We start from the raw sequence: 19,166 nt of genomic DNA on the forward strand, positions 1-19,166 counted from the left end.
CTTGTATACCGGTACTTACTACAGACACTGTAAATCCATTAGTGTATCTCCCCCGTTTACTGGTTTGGCCGCGTAGACCATACAATAGATGCCTATAGGTTTATAATTATTAATAATAGTAATATTAGTATTTTATTATTATTATCTGATTTTTATCTTTATTTTGTATTTTTATTATCTATTTTATTTCCCCCCCTCCATTCCCTATTAAGATAGGAGAGGAGTTTTGTTAATAAGAGTTTTTTGTTTTTGTTCATAAGAGTTCTATTAAGAGTGTGTTTTTGAAACTTCCTATAATCTGTCCTTTCCTCCTGTTCTACTGCGTTGTAACAACGAAATTTCCCCTTGTGTGGATATTAAAGGATTATCTTATCTTATGTTATTTGGAGGAGGAGGTGTTATGGGAGGGACAGAGGGAGAGGATGAAGGGCTCTCATAGAGACATATTTGCAGAGCGTTGAGGCTCGGTTTTGCCTGTCCAGGGCTTCATGCACAAACCATTGTTAGAGCTAATGACAATGACACTAAAATAAATTACACTTAAATCAAACTTTTATCATTACAGCTATTTCAGGTTCATTTTTATCTCATAAGTGGGCGCACCAGAAAAAAGACTACATGTTAAATCTTTTTGGGGTTCTGTAGACTAGGTTTATTCTTGGGCAATGTCTAGTCCTGGGATCAGTCTTAGTTTGGTGTGTTTTAAGGTAGGTCTTGATCTTGAATAGTGCGGTCTTGACTACAAACAGTTTATCTAAAATGCTTGGTTTCACATGTATCTTGTCATCTGCAAATCATCATCCACTCACTCAAGTATAACTTACAGTTGAGCTGAGAATGGTTGTGCATCTGTCCCATGGATGTCCCTGTCCTGTTTGTGTCACAGACTAGATTAGGCAGGTGAAGCATGAGAGCAGTTCTATTTTATGGACTAGCAGAATGGATTTGGTAAAGACACTAATTTTGATGATTGGTGATTAGCGCTGCATAATTTGATTGGTGGGCAGGGGTTCTGTTGACAGGGTGTCCTTCCTTTTTGATGGTAGGGGGAAAAAAACAATAATTGTGCTGCCTTAACTAGGCTTGTTTTAAATTGTTGTACTTGTTTCAGGTGTTGTCTGCATTTAGAAAGGTGTTTGGAGAAGACTCCGAGCCGTACACCAGCTCCAGACAATTGCACATGACTCCACTGAACCTACAGGTTTGAATTGTATCATCCATTCTCGTCACAATCTTCTCCAACAACAGTTTAATGTAATGTCTGTCTGGACAGGTGGGATTCTCTATCCTCCAGCGTGGTGGTGCTGCTCCAGTCAACCTGCCCTCGCCTCTGTCAATCACCCACCAGGCACTGAAACCCCTCGAGTCCCTAATGAAATGTGTGGAGTTGGGCTGGATGACTATTCTGGTTGGCCCCACCACAAGTGGGAAGACCAGCCTGGTGCGACTGCTGGCACTGCTGAGTGGTCACAGGCTGAGGGTCATGCCCATGAACAGCTCCATGGACACCACAGAACTGTTGGGGGGCTTTGAACAGGTCACTTTGCTAAATATATTATATTTATTTGCTTAAATATTATTTCAATAATAATTATTCAATATAATTTTTAAAACATTATTAAAGACTGCTCCTCCAGTTGGGTGTAGCTTCATTGTAGCTTTACATGCTTCTTCTGTTTATTTTTATTTACTTATTTTTAAGATGGACATCATGAGGCCATGGCAACAAGTGCTGGAAATTGTGGACTATACAGTTGCTATGGTCACAAGACGGGGGCTGATGTCTCTGGATGTGGCGATGCAGGATACAGAGTTCTTGCTTCAGACCTGGGGGCTGTTCTGTGATTGGATAAAGGCAGATGGACCGCAGAGGCCAGGGAATACGGTCACCTTTGGTGCAATCAACAAACTGGAGACCATCATCCTTCTACTTCAGAAACTCAACACCAAACTTAAGGTTTTCACAGGTAAAACTTGCGCGCATATACACACTGTTTAACTACGTATTTATTTCCTCTCACATGTTTTGGTTGTCAGACATGTCCAAGTTGCAGACCGACTTGTCCCAGCTGAAGGAGCGGTTGGCACAGCTGGAGGATGGCTGCGCTAATGGAGGATTTGAATGGCACGACGGAATGTTGGTTCAGGCTCTCCAAACTGGTGACTGGCTGCTTATGGACAATGTCAACTTTTGCAGGTGAGACAAACACTGATTTTATCCTGTAATTATACGTTTATTGTACAGATCATTTAAATGTGTGTGACTATTGATATTAAACTAAATACCACTGTCTGGTTAATGGGAGTTTTTCCATGCCAAACAACTCCTTCTTACAAGTCGGGACTGATTTATTTATTGTTTTCTCCCCCTAGTGCATCAGTTCTGGATCGTCTCAATGCTCTTCTTGAACCCAACGGATCTCTCACCATAAACGAACGTGGAACCACAGACGGGAACACACCTAAAATTACTCCACATCCCAATTTCAGGTAAGTCCTTACATCCTCCCGTTTTCATGCTATCCGACGACTATGCGCTGAATATATGGTGTTCTCAGATTGTTCCTCACCATGGACCCTGCGCACGGGGAGCTGTCCCGTGCCATGAGGAACCGTGGGGTGGAGGTGTACTTTCCAGGGGAACATGAGGGCCAATGCTGGAATGTTCAGGACATAAAAACTTTGCTGAACACTGCAGGAGTGACGGGAGACAGCGTGTGTAATCTGCTCATTCAAATACACAACAGCATCAAGGAAAACATATGGGGTGAGGCTTATCCTTGTACTAATTATCTTTTTTTGCACACTGCATGCTTATCGCTAGAAGTACAACCTTGTAAAGAGATACTTCTATCCTAAGCTTGACGCGTTTCTCTGCTCAGATTCCACAGCCTCGTCACTGTCCTCCCTGCTCCACACGGCATGTCTCCTCTCCACTCAGCTCCAGAGAGGTGTGGACCTGCCCTCTGCCATGTTACAGGCCTGTGTAGAGGCTTATTCTCTGAGCCAACACACTACTGCCAACCAAAAGGTAACTTCATCCTACTCCTTTCAGTTAGGATTTGTAGTAATACTTCTATTTTTCCTATGTACTTGTTTTCCAGCAAACCCAGCAACTGATAGAGGAGCATGTGTCCTCCCTGCACTCGGGCTGCTGGGGACAGGCATTGATGTGTGCTGGAGTGTGGCCCGATAGCCTGCCCTCTGCCCTCCTTTCCACTGAAGACTCCTGCTTTGCCTCTGTCCTACGAGATGGACAAGTCCTATTGTTCTGTCTGAATGCATTAAGCCTGCAGGGAAACAGGTGAGCAGTAAATCCTCCAAATCTAATAAATATGGCATATCATTTCAGAGGAGTTAAAATACCTTTTTAATTTGATTATTTTTAAAGGAACCGTCCGCTTAGGCTGCTCGATCTGAAGCACACCTTACAGAGCGGTGCTGGGGATGGTCTGCTGTTCTCTGGTGAAGCACTGGATTCAGAATGGAGCCCTCTTACGCTTGTCCCCACGGCTGTCCGATTGCTCACTGAGAGGACCTCTCATGGTGACTGGCCCCTCCGCTGCAGCTTCTTAAATCATCTTGCTAACAGATACAAGCATGTTACTGGTGAGTCCTTCCTCACCTTGTCACACCGTTTCAGAAGCAGCTTGACGATTTGCTGGAGATACTTTTGTTTTCTGTCACAGATTCAGTCCTGATACAAGTGCAGGCAGCAAGCAGAGCTCTGGATGCTGTGTTCAGCAGTCAGCTCTGCGTGAAGGGCAAGTCTCTCACTCAGCTGCTCCAGCCAAACAGCATCGGTAAGATCTTCTGTTAGACCATTCCCTGTGTTTCATTAAGTGTTAATCTTAGCTAACCTAAATCTGAAATAAACCATCTTATTCAGCACCAAACCTAATATGAGACCATAGCAAATTCTTAAAATATGTCCTATGTACATTATAGTAATAATGTAATGTAAAATCTCTTTGCTATCAACACCAACGGCTTCTGTTTATCTGCCAGATGAATTTCTAATTCAAGCGGACATGCGCTGGAACAAGCAGTATCTGGAGATGTTGGTCAACAAATGTAACTTTGAGCACAAGGCGAGATATGTTGAGTTTTTAGAGGCTCTTGATGCTGCTGCCAACAGGTTTGTGTCAAATTAGATCTTTCTAGTGTCATACATAGATTTAATGATAACAATTTTGATCATTTGAGTGAAGGTGAATTTGAAAGTAATGCTGTGTCTCTGTGACATAGGATGGTTCTGCTGATGGACCGTCACGAGCGGAACATCATTTGCTCCTGCACAGCTAATGCCTGTTCTCAGGCCAGTGCTCTCCGAGGAGCCATAGCCTTCAGCAAAGGTATGAAATGGATGATGTTGTGCTGCTTGGTGGCCGGGTGAATGGCACACATCTGCTCCATGTGAGCAGACTGCAGCTTTGTGAGTTCGAATCTGGCTCTGACAATTTGCTGCATGTCTTTTCCTCCTTAATCCCATTTCACGCTTCACTGTCTAAAAAAAACCTGCGAGCCCAAAAAAAATACATAGAAAATGTCATAGTTACTTTTTTAGATGTTTTAATATTAATCTCACATTTCGTGTTTTGTTTTAGGGAGTGTGGATATAGGCCATCTGGCTCACCCTGTGCTAATGCACCTTCAACCCTTCTTTGACGTGTGGAACTCTTACATCATGGAGGCCATTCAGACGGGACAACCTCATATCTCAGACCATGTTATGTTTGAGGTCAGAATTCAGCTTTTAAGCTTTCAGTTTTGTGCGCTTGCATACATTGTAGAAGCTATTAGTAATATAAGTAGTAAACTAATAGCTTCCCATGTTGTAGGTTCTTCAGTTGCTGCAGTGGGCAGACCGTTTCTGGGATGCGTCTGGTTTGGTGTCTCCAGATTGCCACGGCGTGGCTGTGCTGGCACTGCACTGGCAGTGGGTTCACAAACATGTTCTTCTTCGGCTTCCCCGGCTGCTCACTGAAGAGGCTACTTATGAGTAAGTAATTACTCTGCTATTCAAAATTCTTCAATATTTTGGTGTTGAGAGTATCCTGTATTTTACATTTATTTTTCTTGAACGCTCAAATGCAGCTTAGTGTTAAGACACAACATACTGACTTTTCTGTTTTGTCACTAGAACTGGTAATAGTGCTGAGCTCCAGTCAGTGTCAGCTGCCATTCAGAGCCTTTTATCCTCCTCAGTGTCCGTGGCCACTGTCCTCAAAAGCATCCATAAGGGTCTGGGGAAAGCGCTGCCGTTTAAGGTAAGTCAACAAAATCGTTCTGCTTCATGACCAAAACGTCAACATGACATTGTATAGTCATGATAATGAACTTTTACTGTTTGAACTATTCATACTGTTTTTCAAATTAGAACATTAAGCCACAATTTAACAATTTGCTTCATGTGGTCGAATGTAATCAATGTAATGTAGGAGGAATGACCAAAGATTTGACCTGACCTGTGTTTTCGGATCTGCAGCTGGAGCGGGTAGCAGAGTGTGCCTCTCAGCTCAGATCTCTCTCCAAAGTTCTGGATGTCAGTGACCTCTGTCTTGGCGGAGCCTCTCAGAGCTGGAAAACTGAACTGCTGCGTCTTCATGAAGCAGGTCTGGGGCTAGATCTAAAAAAGGGTCTTCTTGAAGCTTGGGGCCTTGTTTTGATGGCCAAAAATCAGCTTGATCCACAACAGTCTGGTAAATTCCTCCCACATTCTGGGGATTTGGGAGACATTCAATTGCTTATTTTGTTTTGACTGTTTCTAAATCCATACTTTGTGCTTTCCAGGAGTGTTAGAAAAGCTGGAGCAAATAGTTGAGGAGCAGCAGCGTCACATGATCTCCTGTGGGCTTCTTGAGGCCAAGGCTCTGTTGGCAGAGGACCAGGCTGATGTTGGGCCCCTGAGGAGAGACCAGCTGCAGCAGCTCTGCCACAGGGCCCAGCTGTGGCCCCTTACAGAGTATCTCGCCATCCTCAACCAAGTCCGGCTCAGCACTGCTCTGCTGCACATGGCCCTGGCACCCAGGTATGCTCCCATAGTCACACACAGACCATGTATTCAACATTTGTCAAGTTAATTTTCCTTTTGGGGTCAAGGTCTTGATGTGTGTTTTTGCCAAATGTCTTTTACAGTTATCCTACATAATATTATATTGGTATTGAACTGTCTTTTAAAAAGCTGACATTTTCTCCTTGATAGAGACCCAGACACCGAGGAGGCTCTGCGTGCAGAAATATCCTCACACCTGGACTTCTGTCTTCGCTCTACTGCTCTGAATGCTAGCCACTTCAAGCCACTGTGGTTTATATTCAGGTCGGATCAGGTCAGTCTAACACACACCCCACACTCATCATTGGGCTAACTCTCGATACATTTTAAGGCTGGGTTATATCGTATCGTTCATAATATATTGTCATTTGCTTTCTGGGCAATATACAATACAATACAAGCTGATAGCACAAGCATTAATTTATCTTGCGAGACAGATCTTTGTCCTTCCAGGACCGATGGCTCTCTCTAGATCAGACACATGCTGCCGACAGTGCCAGACCTGTCGCCAGCTTCATTCGGGCAATGGGCAGATTGGCGTGTGCTAGACTTGGTAGAAGCGGTTAACTGAACGCAGTAGGAACAGCCGAGGAAAATAGTAGACATATGTTTGAACGTGTACTCACTCATATTAGATCAGTAAAAGACAAACTATAGTCCCTTCACTGCTGACTGGCACACTTTGGTTTGTGCGTTTGTTTTTGTCTGCTGCATTGAAATGAAAGTAAAATCTACTGGAGCTTCCGTTTGTTTATTTTTGAGCAAGTAACAGGTGAACAACACAGTTTCTTATGTCAATCAAAATCAAATGCGCATTGTAAATAGGTTCCCTTATCTATGTTTGCCAAAAGTGTGGCTATATGAATGGCAGACATTTTTATTAGCAGATTATGCACTATTGCTAAATTACTAGTTAACCCTAAATATCCCTCAGCCCCCACTCGCACCTAAACGGTTCCTTGACCTGCTGTAGACTGGAACAAGAGTGGTCAATTTTGGGGCGATGACACATTGAGTTTGGTTGTAGCGCTCTTGACATTCTCTGTAGAGGAGCTCATTGATCATCTATCATTTCGAACAAAACTGAACATCTCTCACCTCCGATTAACAGAATCCTTTACCTTGTAAGCCCTGCAGCCGCATTTGTTTTGACACAGACGGACCGTAAGTGCCCCTGATAGGCTAATCAACCTGTCAATCATGCCTGTGTCAATCATGCCTGTCTGTTGTTGGGGAGATAAAATCGTGAACATACTGCACAATTTTGTATTTTTGGCTGGCCAGGCAAGGTTTTAAACATTAATACCTTATCCAAATATGAATAACGACTTAGAATTAGAAACAACTCTAGAATTCTTCACTTGACAACACTTATCCCAAATACAATCTAAGGAAGAGGATGCAAAACGGTAGATCCAGTAAAATGTATATATTATAAATCTGCTGTACATTGTGTATGTTATATGCCCAGCCTGCAGAGGCACTGCAGCAGGTGTGGTGTGAGCTATTGTCCGAGGCTCTTGACGTTCTGTGGTCAAGCAGTATCACTTCTGATCCCGATCGCTGGTTTACCTTGGAAAGCCTGAGCACTGAGGGTCCCCTGCCACACAAACCGTCACAAAGAACCCATGCAATGGTAACTAGTTTGGTTTGTCACAGGTAAAGGTTAGATCATTAAATATCTATTGAATATTTCAGGGTCCTGCATTGTTAAGTAAAGCTGTGTGGTCCCGTTGCATGCTGGGAGTATTGAGCGGCAGTAGCACTGGGATCCGGTGGGATCCATCTGGCTTAAGCCTCATGACCTCATCGCCTCTACGACTCGGGGAGTGGAAGGAGAGAGTCCAGCAGCTTCAGGATGTGTCATCTGTGGTTTTGAACAACGTTGTCTTTCCCATCCTGGCTGATTTCAGGTATGGCATTTATTCCCTCCTGTGTGTTGCACAACAGTCGGTTGCACACTGTATTTCTTGTTTTTCTTTTTAAAATGTATTTCCAGTAAATATGGCAAGATAAAATGTGAGGGGCACAAAACTGTAAAAGTTTGATTGCCAGTGTCCTGTGTTGACAGGTGGACAGACCTAAGCTTACAGGGGGCAGTATTACGGCGACAGCTCCAAAGTATGGCAAATCTGCTGCCCCTTGGCCTGCAAGAGGGATTCATGGAGAGCTGTGAAAGTCTGATAGAAGCCCCAGACCCTCGAATCCCAGCACAGGAGATTCACACCCTTTTCAGGGACTTTGTTCCTCCAAAATTGCTTCCAGATGGTTTGCTAGATGCATGTGGTGCTTGTATGCAGCAATACGTTCAAAGCAAGGTCCTTGGGCCCGACCGTGTCCGCTCAGGAGTCTTTTGGGTTCAAATGGGTCTGCTTCAGATTACAGTTTGGACCCCACAGACCATTTTTGACCCTGCAGTGAAGCGAGCCTACAAGCTGAAGTACGCACAACAGGAGGTTAGCGTCGTAATGTTTTCCATCTATATACTTTTTTTATATATATATATATATATATATATATATATATATATATATATATATATATATATATATAAATATATATATATATAAATATATATATATATATATATATATAAATATATATATATATATATATATATATATATATATATATATATATATATATATATATATATATATATATATATATATATATATATATATATATATATATATATATATATATATATATATATATATATATATATATATATATATATATATATATATATATATATATATATATAAATATATGCATGAGCCTAAAACCCTGTCTTTTAAAGTTAATGCAGGTGCTAGAAGAGTGGAGGGGTCGAAGCGTTTTCTCTCACCTTACGACTGGAGTTGAGCTTGAGGAAAACGGCATAACGGATGGGTTTCAGCATCCCCGTATCAGGTCAGAAGAAACAAAATCCAGACTGGTGTGCTTAATCTGTGATGCTCAATAAATAATCCACCTTTTATTTAGTCTCTAATCTGTCTGTGTTCTGTCCAGATACCTCTGGGCCCGCATGCAGCAGCTGAAAGAACATATCGCAGAGCTTTCTAGGAAACAAGCCTACCGCCCAGGTGAAGCTCAGTATGGCCGTCTTTTCCAGGAGCTCCAACACTACCTCAATAGCATCGGCCAGTTCTCCACAGTCCAGAAGCTTCTCTCAAACCTGCAAGGGGCGCTACAAAGTCCTGGCACCCGGGCCTCAGTGCAGAGCCTGCTAAAGGAGGAGGATGTGTGGCAAAACTCTCAGCAGCGCTTCTGTGTCAGGCTGCTGGAGAACTTTCCTTTGTTCCCGGATGTGGTTGGTCCTGTGCACACTGGGATCCTACAGCTGCGCTACGGCATGAGGCTGGTTTCCTCTCAGGTGGCATCCTCCCTTACCTCCATTCCAGGACTGTCTCAGTTCTTGTCCTGCCTGCTCGCCTTCCCATTGCTGACCCCTGACCTCCCCACCCATTTAACACGGGCCAACTTCCTGTGCTCTACACCATGTATGGATGTCGTGCAGTCGTTACTGAAGCTCCATCCTCATCAGGAAGATTTGTGTGTGGCTCCTCAGACGTCAGAACTGCTTCTGACTGCCTTATTGTATGTGCAATGCCACACCCTGACCACCGGAGAGCTGAGCACGGAGGCCAGCAGCCTCTTCAGACACATCTGTCAGGTCAATAATCGTTTATTTATTTTTACATTTTTTAAATTGTATATTGAAACTTAAACATAAACCCCTCATTCACGGAGAACGAGCGTAAAGGTTTTTGAATGTAACTGCAAGCAGCCAATGTAGTGCAGAGGAGTCCAGTGTGTGATGTTCTGAATAGAACAAAAGCAGAATTCTGCTCCACTTCTCATGTTGGCTTTAGGCCTATATTCTACCTAAATCAACTTTTTAAAAAGCAATAAAACATTTCACTTTATTTTAAAACTATCATTACACTATTTTATATAAGATATAATTAATTATAAATTATGAAAAATAACTAGGCCTATTATAATACTCTTTACGTATGTTATAGTCTAAAAATGATTATGATATAAAAGTAGCATGTGGTAAATTGGTAGAAACACCGTGAATCTTGTGGACCTCGGCTTGTGGAAATGTTCTCAAACTGGACCTCGATGAAAGTTTATTAGTGACCTCTGCCATTAGCTATCTGCACAACCATTTGATTGGCTGTTAAATGCACTGACTGAAGCTGGACTCTGCAGGCTTTGGTGAACGAGTGGGACGAGCAGGAGCGGAGATGCAGAGAGAGAGAGCAGCAGGAGTCTAGTCTGTACCGCAGCAGACAGCACGGCTCTGAACTGACCGAAGATGAACAGGACGAACAGCAATTCAAGAAGCACTTCCCGAACTTCCAGCAGGTATTCATACCATGCTCTGTAGTCTATACTATGTTTGCTGAAACGAACAACCGGCATTATGTACGTCAAGTTGAAATTGGTTTTAAAAGTTACAGGCCCATGTTAGGTTCCCCTTTAAGATAAGATAAGATAATCCTTTATTGTCCACACATGGGAAAATTTCAGTGTTGCAACGCAGTAGATACAGAGGGAAGAACAGATAACTTATAGGAAGTTTGAAAAAACACTCTTAATAGAAGAACTCTTATAAACAAAACAAAAACTCTTGTTTAAGCAAACAAAATAAATAAATACGCCTAGTAGATCACGTCAAACGTAAAATAACTACTATATTTATTGAAGTCCACTTGTTCATGTCTGGCATACAGGACTTTGCAGACATTGTGGTCCAGCCAAGTTTGGAAGGCCCTGAAGCTTCCACATCAGAGCCAGACAAGGATGAGTCAAATGAAAACAGCATTCTGTCCCAGAGAGCCCTGAACATGGTGATCCAAGTACACCAGCGGCTCTGTCTAGGATATGCTCGGTCTTTGTGGTATTGCAGCAAGCCTCCAGCCAATCAGATCAGAGAGCACATACATGCCCTAGTCTCTTCCTATCAGATGGCTGCTCCAGTGATAGTCCACCTCTACCATCTTATAGGTCAGTGCATACAGTCATAGTTGTTAGGTGTTATTTGGTCTTCTACTGACATATTTTCATGGCTTTTCCCAGACTCAGAACTAGACCAGCAGCTGTCTGGCAGTGAGTTGCTTCTGTCTGCTCTTCTGCAAAACACAGTGCAGGGTGTCAGCGGCCCAGGTGCACTGGTGCTGTGCTCAGAGGGGCCTTATGACTTCTACCAGCAGCCAAACATGAGTGAGGCGCGGCTCTGTCTGCCTGTGTTGCAACAGCTCAGCCTGGCTGTGAAGCAGAGGCTGGAGGACTGGCCCGATCACCCAGCTCTGGTCCAGGTGTGGAACTGATGATAACTTTACTTAACATGTCCAAGAAGGTACAAGTGTGTAATGTGTGTGTTGTTTGTGATGTGTTCAGCTCACAGTGGTGATCGAGCGGATTTTGGCCTTCAGTCTGGCAAGTCCTCTGGCCAAGTTTCTGAATGGCCTGGAGCTCCTCCTCAGTAAAGCCCAGGTCTGCTCTTTCAATCGTTCCTAAAAATGAGTGATGCCACACTTGTTCTGGCATGTTGGTAGTGACCCCGTATGATTCTTTTTCAGGACTGGGAAAACAATGCCAGCCGCTCTGTTTCTCTGAGAAAAGATCTCGAGTCTGTAACTCAGCTCATCATCCAGTGGCGCAAACTTGAACTCAGGTAGGATGGTAGTATGTGACGTGTTAAAAGGAAACTATTCTGAAGGAAGTCCGATACCTTCCCTTAAAATAACAACCTAACCCTAACCCATCTACCATCCATGTAGAATCTATTAACATGTAATGAATGTTAACTAGTTTGTCATTTTTTTGCCATCAATAATTATGTAACTATGCGTTATGTGTATTTTTTATATTGATCTGTATATAGGGAAGCATGAAGCTCTGGATTTCTGAGCAGGAGAAGTTATTTTGATTCAGTCCATGGACCCAGAAACATATTGCCCTAGTATTTGCTATTCAAGCCGGACTATGCTTCCACATGAGGAGGTTTAAATATTAGCTAAGATGGCCAAGATGCACTGCCTGTCCACAAAAGAAGGTTTCCACTGACAAAAAGGATCACGTTCTAGTATTTCGTAGGACCGCCTTTAGCTTTGATTGCAGCACACATTCAATGTGGCATAGTTTCAATTATCTATTTCCATCCAGTGTCGCACTATTTTTCACATAATTGATCTTGCCTTGATGTGAGAGAGTGACCGCTGCACAAAGCCTTCTCCAGCTCGTCCCAAACACTCACTGGGGTTTAGATCTGCTTCTTTCTGCTTCTCCTTAGATGTTTTCTCTTCTCGATGCCAATGATTTGACCCTTCTCAAACATACCGACACGTGGTTTACATGACCACGGGTTTTGTCTTTCCACATGGTTGTTTCAGAAATGAGAAGCCACTCAGTCAGGTTTAATTACCGTGTTGCAGCTCAAAGATCATCCCTCTCAGCTGTTATCCAGGAGGAGGCTTGTACCTGATGTATTTGCTTAGTTTAATCCAAGTAGAGACTTTTCATTGTGGACAGGCATTGTATAATGAGAAGTGATTAGCATACGACTGATTCTGTGAGACAAGTTGACCCAGGAAACTGATAATGACTTTGTAACAGTTGGATGACACTCATCGTAGATGGAGCTAATCATAAAAATGCCAACAATGATAGAACTGGAGGTGTCCTTGTTAAGACTATGCTCTTGATGGAACATTCTCCAAGAGTACTTACAATTACAGTTTGCATGTGTCTGCCCTGACTGTGTCCGATTTGGGCTTTGGTGCAGTTGCTGGTCAAGCAGTTTGGATAATGCCGTAAAACGCCACACTGAGAAGTCCACCAGACACTGGTTCTCTATCTATCAGCTGATTGAAAGATATCTACAAGAGCAGAGGGAGGAACTCCATCAAGGTAATGAATTGTCCAGTAGCAGGCTGGATATTTATAAGTACATCAAAACTCTGACGGATAAATCTAGCCGTTTACATGTCTTTTCAATGCAAAAAATGTCAAACGCGTGATAAAAAAGCTTAAGATAAAAGTGTTACTTTTAAAATGTATTCTACTTTGACTTCCAATTACCCCTGTTACGCTGATTAATCTATCAATTAACTGGCACTTGTCACCAGATATTTGGATTATCAGATTTCTTTTATGCATACCACGCTAATAATCAGATCTAAAGATTGGATTATCTGATTACTCCAGACTTTTCTATATGTACATTTGTGTGTACATTTCTGTTACTAGGTGAGGAAGGCCCGGAGCAGCTGACACTGTCCTCTGTGGGGTCCACGCTCCAGGCATTCATGGAGGGATCCACTTTGGGAGAGTTTCACACACGGCTGACTATGCTACAGAGCTTCCACTGCCACCTTTTGGTCGTCCCAGAGCAGCAAGGACAAGGTCAGTCTTCATCCAATAATACTTTCAAACAGAACTCAGTTGATTATACTAACTACTTCTAATTATAATAAATAATTTCAGTGCGCACTAGATTTAGTTGTATTTACTTGGTCCTGTTCAAATGCACCGTTCATCTTTCACCCAAAATGCTGCAATGAGCCATCAGCTGACCACCAAACATGGAGACACAAACGGAGCTCTTTGGATGCTCACAAGCTCACTTCACTTGTGTTACACTGCGCTCCTGAGGCTAAATGTGGGGGTGATGCTGAGGGCAAGAAAAAAGCCTTGTTGATATTAAAGAAGATTGTGCTTTTGATTTCTATATACAGTAGATCAAATCATTATGTTGTAGTTTTAGATCAGTGTTGCAATTTAATATGTCCATAATAAGTCTGTCATGTTGAAAATGGCTGTGCAATGCTGCCGAATCCTACATGTGTCACTGTTTTAAGAAATACAATTGCTGAAGGAAGTAAGGAGCGGAAGGTGTGACATGATTCTGATTCCGACGTGGGGAGCGGTGAACATGGGGCGCAATGGCGTCTTGTCTCAAATATGCATGAATCACTTTAAATACAACTTCGAGTGGTTAAATGAGAAGATGAAAAAAATAGAATATGGTTAAAAGCTCCTACAAATTTATTTGGCATAATAATTATAATTTGATCCAAATGGCCCCATTAGACATCGGTTGAAGGTCGTTCGGTTTCACCACACACTTGTCCCACTCCAGCGGCCGTTTAGAGTGCGGCAGTAGTGCCCAGACTCGCACCACTACTGGATTGAAAGCTTGTTGTTGTTGAAGCTTATTCATGTGGTTATTTTCACTGTGGACCTGTTACAAGTGTCTAAACGTTTGATTGGCCTTTCCATAGAGAAACACTGAGCCAGTACCGCGAGTAGACTTCCTGCTCCAGCGCACACATTCAGCTGGAGCGACCGGTGTTGGCCATCTGACGTGCAGCTGTGGTTTTGCGAGCTTAGGCACAGTAAACACTGTGGCGTGCAGTGTGTTAAGGGCCTTAGACACTCTTGTTCCCAATGATTGTAGTGTAAAGTAGTGAATGTATTCATCACATTGTTGACCATCACATTGATCCGGTGACCTGGTTGGCTGGCTGTTGGCACTGCTCTGACCTTTTGACCTCCTCCCACAGTCTCATGGAGACACAGACAGTGTCACTGAGTGCAGACTGGATCATTACCACATCACTTCGATCATCTGATGGATCTCACCTCTGACCTAAAGCTAATCATCTTAATCGGGCAATAATCATGACTACAATGACACCAAGAATGCTATTGATAACTGTATGAGATGTATATTATCACAAGAGTTTGAGTTTTTGTGTTTTGTTTGTTCCAGAGGATTTGTGCAGTTTACTCTGGAACTTGTCTTGTTACTACGTACAGTTCTCTGAAACCGTTCAGACCAGCATCAGCAACCTCCGGCAACCCATTGAAAAGGAACTGAAGGTACAAATAATGCACTTCATGTGACATTTTCCCACCATGTCAAAGGTCTTTTCACATTCATATGAATTGTCATCATCAGGACTTTGTCAAAATCTCAAAGTGGAATGACGTCAGTTTTTGGTCCATCAAACAGTCGGTGGATAAAACACATAGGTAAATTCTAATCCTATTGTTATTGGGTTTGAAGCCTCCATGAGCAGCACACACAAATATGCATGTCATCCACAGGACTCTCTTCAGATTTATGAGGAAATTAGAAGAGGCCTTGAGTGGCCCTAGTATCCCATCTCTTGTGGAGCAGGGGAGAGATGTGGACACTAATCCAGAGGAGACCCCCATCCAGAGGCTTCATCAGGAGCTGAGAAGGAGCAGCCCACAGAAAGCCTCTGACATCCAGGTAGTTACTGGGATATTTGTTAAAATGCTAATTACTAAACTGTTGTTGTGTATGTGAAATGTTTTTTGTCATGCCTTTTTGCCACTTCACATGCACCACTCTGTAACAATTGTTATACATTATATATTATTTTAGAGCTCAGAGGAAGTACAGAGTGCCTCCTCTCTCCAACAACGTCTGCCAGTTCTAAGCAGAAAGATGAAGAAAATGTGTGGCGAGTTACTGAAAAGAAACCCTGCCCCAGAGCTAGCAGAGGATCTGGACCAGTTCACAGGTAAACACAGTTAAGACACTGAATCCAAACAATAAGATGGGTTTTAATAGGTCTAACTTTTCTGTGCTTGCGAAGGTGAGATTATCCGTAATATGCACGAACTCCAGGCCCTTACCGTTAACACCACTGCCGACAAAGACCGTCAAAAGTCAGAAGTCAAGCACATCCTGCAGCAGAAGCAGAGAGCGCTGTCTGACCTGTTCAAGATGCTGTCGGAAATAGGTGAGTTCTGCAGGGTTTCCACAGACCGATACCAATATTTGTCTTGTAGTGGCTGATATATAATATCCATATTTTACAAATCTTTAGCAAGGCCCACACATTAGTGATAAATTATAAATTTTCACCTTTGTAAATAAAAAAAAATATTGATCTGAGGTATAGAATAATTTGTAGCATGGTTATGTAAACACATAGCACAGTTTTAGCTTATTTGCTCTTCTATTTCCATTTTAACTCTAGCTTCTTTAAAAAAAAAAAAAAAAAATCTGATGCACACAACGGTGAATAAAGATTAGGGTATCAGCAAAGACCAAAATCATTGTAAAAAACACCCCCGATATCACAAAAAACATTATTAGCACCGATATATAGTCACAATCCCTAACTGTGGACCCAGTTTTTGGTACTGAATCTGAATCATTTGTGAACTCTCTGTAGGACTGTCTTATCGCAGAGGTCTGACCTGGAGCCGGACAATGCAGCCTGAGCAGGTTCTCTGTGTGCCTCCTCTGGAGATGTCCACTGCTCTGTCTGCTGTTGAGAACCAGGAGGAATCTGAGCGCAGGTAAAAAGTCTGGTTTCAACTTGGATCTACAGAGTTCCTTTGTAAATGAACTGTAACTGTAGTTATGCTCTCATGCTCTCTTGCACCTTTTGTCACATCTACTATCTGATCTGTTAAAGCAGTGTAATGAACTCATATTAACTGCTATTTGCGTTGAACTCCTACATGTTATGTTGTTTGTTATTACAGCCTTTGGTAAATAAAATGTATAATAAAAACAGAAAAATCTAGAAATCTGAATGTTTTTTTTCTTCCCTTCAGATTATTTCCTTTATTGTTGTCATCCTGGGAGGCCAGCCAGAAGTACTTCTATCGGTCCTGGGCCAGAAGAACCGCTCTGCAGACTGCTCTCCAACAGGCAGCCAAGGTCAGTCCCTTCAGTTTGACGGCTCTCTGGCGCCACCAAGTGGACAGTGTGTTTCTACAGATGTTGTGGCATTACAGGAGCTGGGCTTGGGGAACCTGGAGCGCTGTAAGGGTTTCTCCTCTCACCTGTTCCGCCTGCTGCTACAACAGAGACAGCGACTTGCCAAACTCACAGAGAACTGGCTTCACCTTAGGTCAGCTCTCCCTTAGTGTTCTCACATTATTCTGCACAAAGTATGAATAATGTAAGTATTAACAAGCACGTTCTCTTCTTTGACCAGGCGTTTGAAGACCAGTCTCAAGAATCTGAAGGCCCATGTCCTAAACTCCGATGTGGATCCAGGTTGCCCTCTGCCCCCACAGGCCTCTCTGCAGGGCTGGGTGAGCAGAGCCCAAGCCCTGAGTGTGCAATGCTCTGTGTCTCTTCAGCAGCTCTCATGGCTGCTGCAGTCCTGTCCAGAAGAGTCCCAGAGGCCGGAAGGAGGTCTGAGTTGTCCCTCCCCTCTGATAGAGCAGAGGCAGCCTGCAAGGTGCCTGAGGAACCGGGGATCTGCCGAATGGGGCCAGCATAATCAACGTGTAACTCACCTTTGGAACCAAACAGAGAAGCTCAAATCTGAGCTTAACGATGTAGCCCAGCAGGCCTCTGAAGGGGTGCTGCACACATGGTGAGAGCACACGGTTTAAATCAACCCCAGTTCCCAAAGAACATCATGTACTCGTCCACTGATTTTGAGAGTCACTTATTTATTTATTTTATGTTTGAAGAAAAATGTAATAACAATCCACGGACTGAACGATGACCTTTATCTCCACAGGACACACCTCGACTCATGTTGTTCTGCTTTTGAGTCTCTAAACTCTGTGATGAGTGAACTTTCCCATGTAGAGCAGCTCTTTCTGCCCTCAAAGACCCCAGGCATAGACAAGAGTCAACCGTTCTTCATCCAGAGCCTGCGGATGCTCAGAGAGGAGGTGCAGGCAGCTATGACAGACTTCACCACATGGAAAACCCAGCTTCTAACCCTGGGAGCAGAGAACACAGGTACGTATACACTCTAGATGTAAATGAACTGCTCTTTTAAATTGTACACAAGTACATACTGGAATTGTCCATGTTCTGCAGTGGTGGAGTCCGTGTTCTGCTCTGAGTTCTCTGCCGACTTAGAAACACACATCAACATTGTGCTGTGTGCTGTTCAGACACTTGTGAAGAGAAAAGAAACCCAGCAGGGCACAGAGAGAGGTATCATCAATAATCAAAATTGTGGAAGGCTTTTGTACAGATTTGAACAAGAAATATTATTCTACAGAGCCTGCAGAAGAAGAGGTGGGAGAAGAGGTGGAGGAGCTGTTAAAACCAGGTCACCTCAGTCCTTTGCTGCAGGAGGAGTTGGAGGCCAAGGTGGAGGCACTGCGTGTGGGGGAAGTGAATTCAGGTCTGGAGAGGCTCTTCCTCTGTCTGAGGAGCTACAGAGACACTTGCCATTCTGCGCAGATTCAGGTACGAGGCCTGGAGAACATCTGACTCTACTGTAGTTCTAGATGCACAATAACCAGGAAAGTTGTATCCACACAGAAGTATGTTGTTGATAGCTTCATGGGGGGAAAAAAAACATTTGTTTATTGCATTATTATCCTGTTAATGCAAAATAATTTCTTAATTTTATATGCAAATTCTACAACTGTATTGCCTGTTAATTCTGTCCATCCAGACAGGCGATAGGTATATACTTGTGTAGTGCGAGGCTCTGACCTTTGAGCGCAGAGTCATGTGTGATGATGGTCTTTTGCAGGAGTTGAACCGAGCATGTGGGATGCTGGTGCGCCTGGAGCCAGTGTTGGACACGTTTTCAGACCTGGTGCGCTTTTTTTTGGCCGTGTCGGTGGGAGTTCACAGAAGCACGGGCAAACTTCTGTCTGTGTTGAGCAGCATCTTCACAGAGCTCGCACAGAAGGTCAGTGCTACTCTATCCTCACTAGGCACGCTCAAGTCAGTACCACTCAACATTATAAATACTCATGTAAGATCTAAAAACAAATTTACAATTTATTATGCTATTTAGTCCATGTACACTGATGAGTGAATGGGTGGTTCCTTGATATTATTAAGTACTTTGAGTGAAAGTAGAAACGCGCTATATGGGACCACTTACCATTTTATCAATTTGTCTTGGTATTAAAACGTGTTACAGTTAAACAATTTAACATGTATTGCTGTTGGTTAGCGACAGGAGATCTTACGAGTTTGATTGATTGATTTCGAACTTATGGCAAAGTGTTTGACATTACAATAGTTACATACATATCGTCTGCATACCCCTAACATACATATGCACAAACATGTTCATAATTGCACTTAAACATGAATGTTCACCATGTGTCC

The 19,166-nt window shown here is 43.0% G+C and overlaps 1 protein-coding gene across 1 annotated transcript in view; it reads left to right on the forward strand.

Moving 5' to 3' along the window:
• The window catches only part of mdn1 (midasin AAA ATPase 1), a 52,851-nt gene that overhangs the window by 22,513 nt on the left and 11,172 nt on the right, over positions 1 to 19,166 (forward strand). The window contains exons 41-83 of the mRNA XM_072440308.1: positions 1,112 to 1,201; positions 1,274 to 1,537; positions 1,703 to 1,967; positions 2,038 to 2,197; positions 2,374 to 2,490; positions 2,559 to 2,767; positions 2,883 to 3,031; positions 3,105 to 3,304; positions 3,392 to 3,609; positions 3,690 to 3,803; positions 4,009 to 4,138; positions 4,249 to 4,355; positions 4,608 to 4,741; positions 4,842 to 5,002; positions 5,144 to 5,270; positions 5,489 to 5,702; positions 5,794 to 6,031; positions 6,206 to 6,329; positions 7,527 to 7,691; positions 7,754 to 7,968; positions 8,127 to 8,511; positions 8,859 to 8,971; positions 9,071 to 9,734; positions 10,280 to 10,435; positions 10,804 to 11,077; positions 11,150 to 11,388; positions 11,471 to 11,566; positions 11,653 to 11,747; positions 12,858 to 12,982; positions 13,322 to 13,477; positions 14,847 to 14,956; positions 15,036 to 15,109; positions 15,185 to 15,353; positions 15,489 to 15,627; positions 15,703 to 15,849; positions 16,288 to 16,414; positions 16,676 to 16,781; positions 16,859 to 16,974; positions 17,062 to 17,448; positions 17,599 to 17,825; positions 17,907 to 18,026; positions 18,094 to 18,284; positions 18,577 to 18,738. Of these exons, the coding sequence (XP_072296409.1) occupies positions 1,112 to 1,201; positions 1,274 to 1,537; positions 1,703 to 1,967; positions 2,038 to 2,197; positions 2,374 to 2,490; positions 2,559 to 2,767; positions 2,883 to 3,031; positions 3,105 to 3,304; positions 3,392 to 3,609; positions 3,690 to 3,803; positions 4,009 to 4,138; positions 4,249 to 4,355; positions 4,608 to 4,741; positions 4,842 to 5,002; positions 5,144 to 5,270; positions 5,489 to 5,702; positions 5,794 to 6,031; positions 6,206 to 6,329; positions 7,527 to 7,691; positions 7,754 to 7,968; positions 8,127 to 8,511; positions 8,859 to 8,971; positions 9,071 to 9,734; positions 10,280 to 10,435; positions 10,804 to 11,077; positions 11,150 to 11,388; positions 11,471 to 11,566; positions 11,653 to 11,747; positions 12,858 to 12,982; positions 13,322 to 13,477; positions 14,847 to 14,956; positions 15,036 to 15,109; positions 15,185 to 15,353; positions 15,489 to 15,627; positions 15,703 to 15,849; positions 16,288 to 16,414; positions 16,676 to 16,781; positions 16,859 to 16,974; positions 17,062 to 17,448; positions 17,599 to 17,825; positions 17,907 to 18,026; positions 18,094 to 18,284; positions 18,577 to 18,738 (7,779 nt within the window). The remainder of the gene's footprint in view (positions 1 to 1,111; positions 1,202 to 1,273; positions 1,538 to 1,702; positions 1,968 to 2,037; positions 2,198 to 2,373; positions 2,491 to 2,558; positions 2,768 to 2,882; positions 3,032 to 3,104; positions 3,305 to 3,391; positions 3,610 to 3,689; positions 3,804 to 4,008; positions 4,139 to 4,248; positions 4,356 to 4,607; positions 4,742 to 4,841; positions 5,003 to 5,143; positions 5,271 to 5,488; positions 5,703 to 5,793; positions 6,032 to 6,205; positions 6,330 to 7,526; positions 7,692 to 7,753; positions 7,969 to 8,126; positions 8,512 to 8,858; positions 8,972 to 9,070; positions 9,735 to 10,279; positions 10,436 to 10,803; positions 11,078 to 11,149; positions 11,389 to 11,470; positions 11,567 to 11,652; positions 11,748 to 12,857; positions 12,983 to 13,321; positions 13,478 to 14,846; positions 14,957 to 15,035; positions 15,110 to 15,184; positions 15,354 to 15,488; positions 15,628 to 15,702; positions 15,850 to 16,287; positions 16,415 to 16,675; positions 16,782 to 16,858; positions 16,975 to 17,061; positions 17,449 to 17,598; positions 17,826 to 17,906; positions 18,027 to 18,093; positions 18,285 to 18,576; positions 18,739 to 19,166) is intronic.

Source organism: Eucyclogobius newberryi, unplaced genomic scaffold, assembly GCF_026437365.1.
Source record: "Eucyclogobius newberryi isolate DKJ021-1_F unplaced genomic scaffold, fEucNew1.0.hap1 SCAF_1, whole genome shotgun sequence".
In the NCBI taxonomy this organism is placed as follows: Eukaryota; Metazoa; Chordata; class Actinopteri; order Gobiiformes; family Gobiidae; genus Eucyclogobius; species Eucyclogobius newberryi.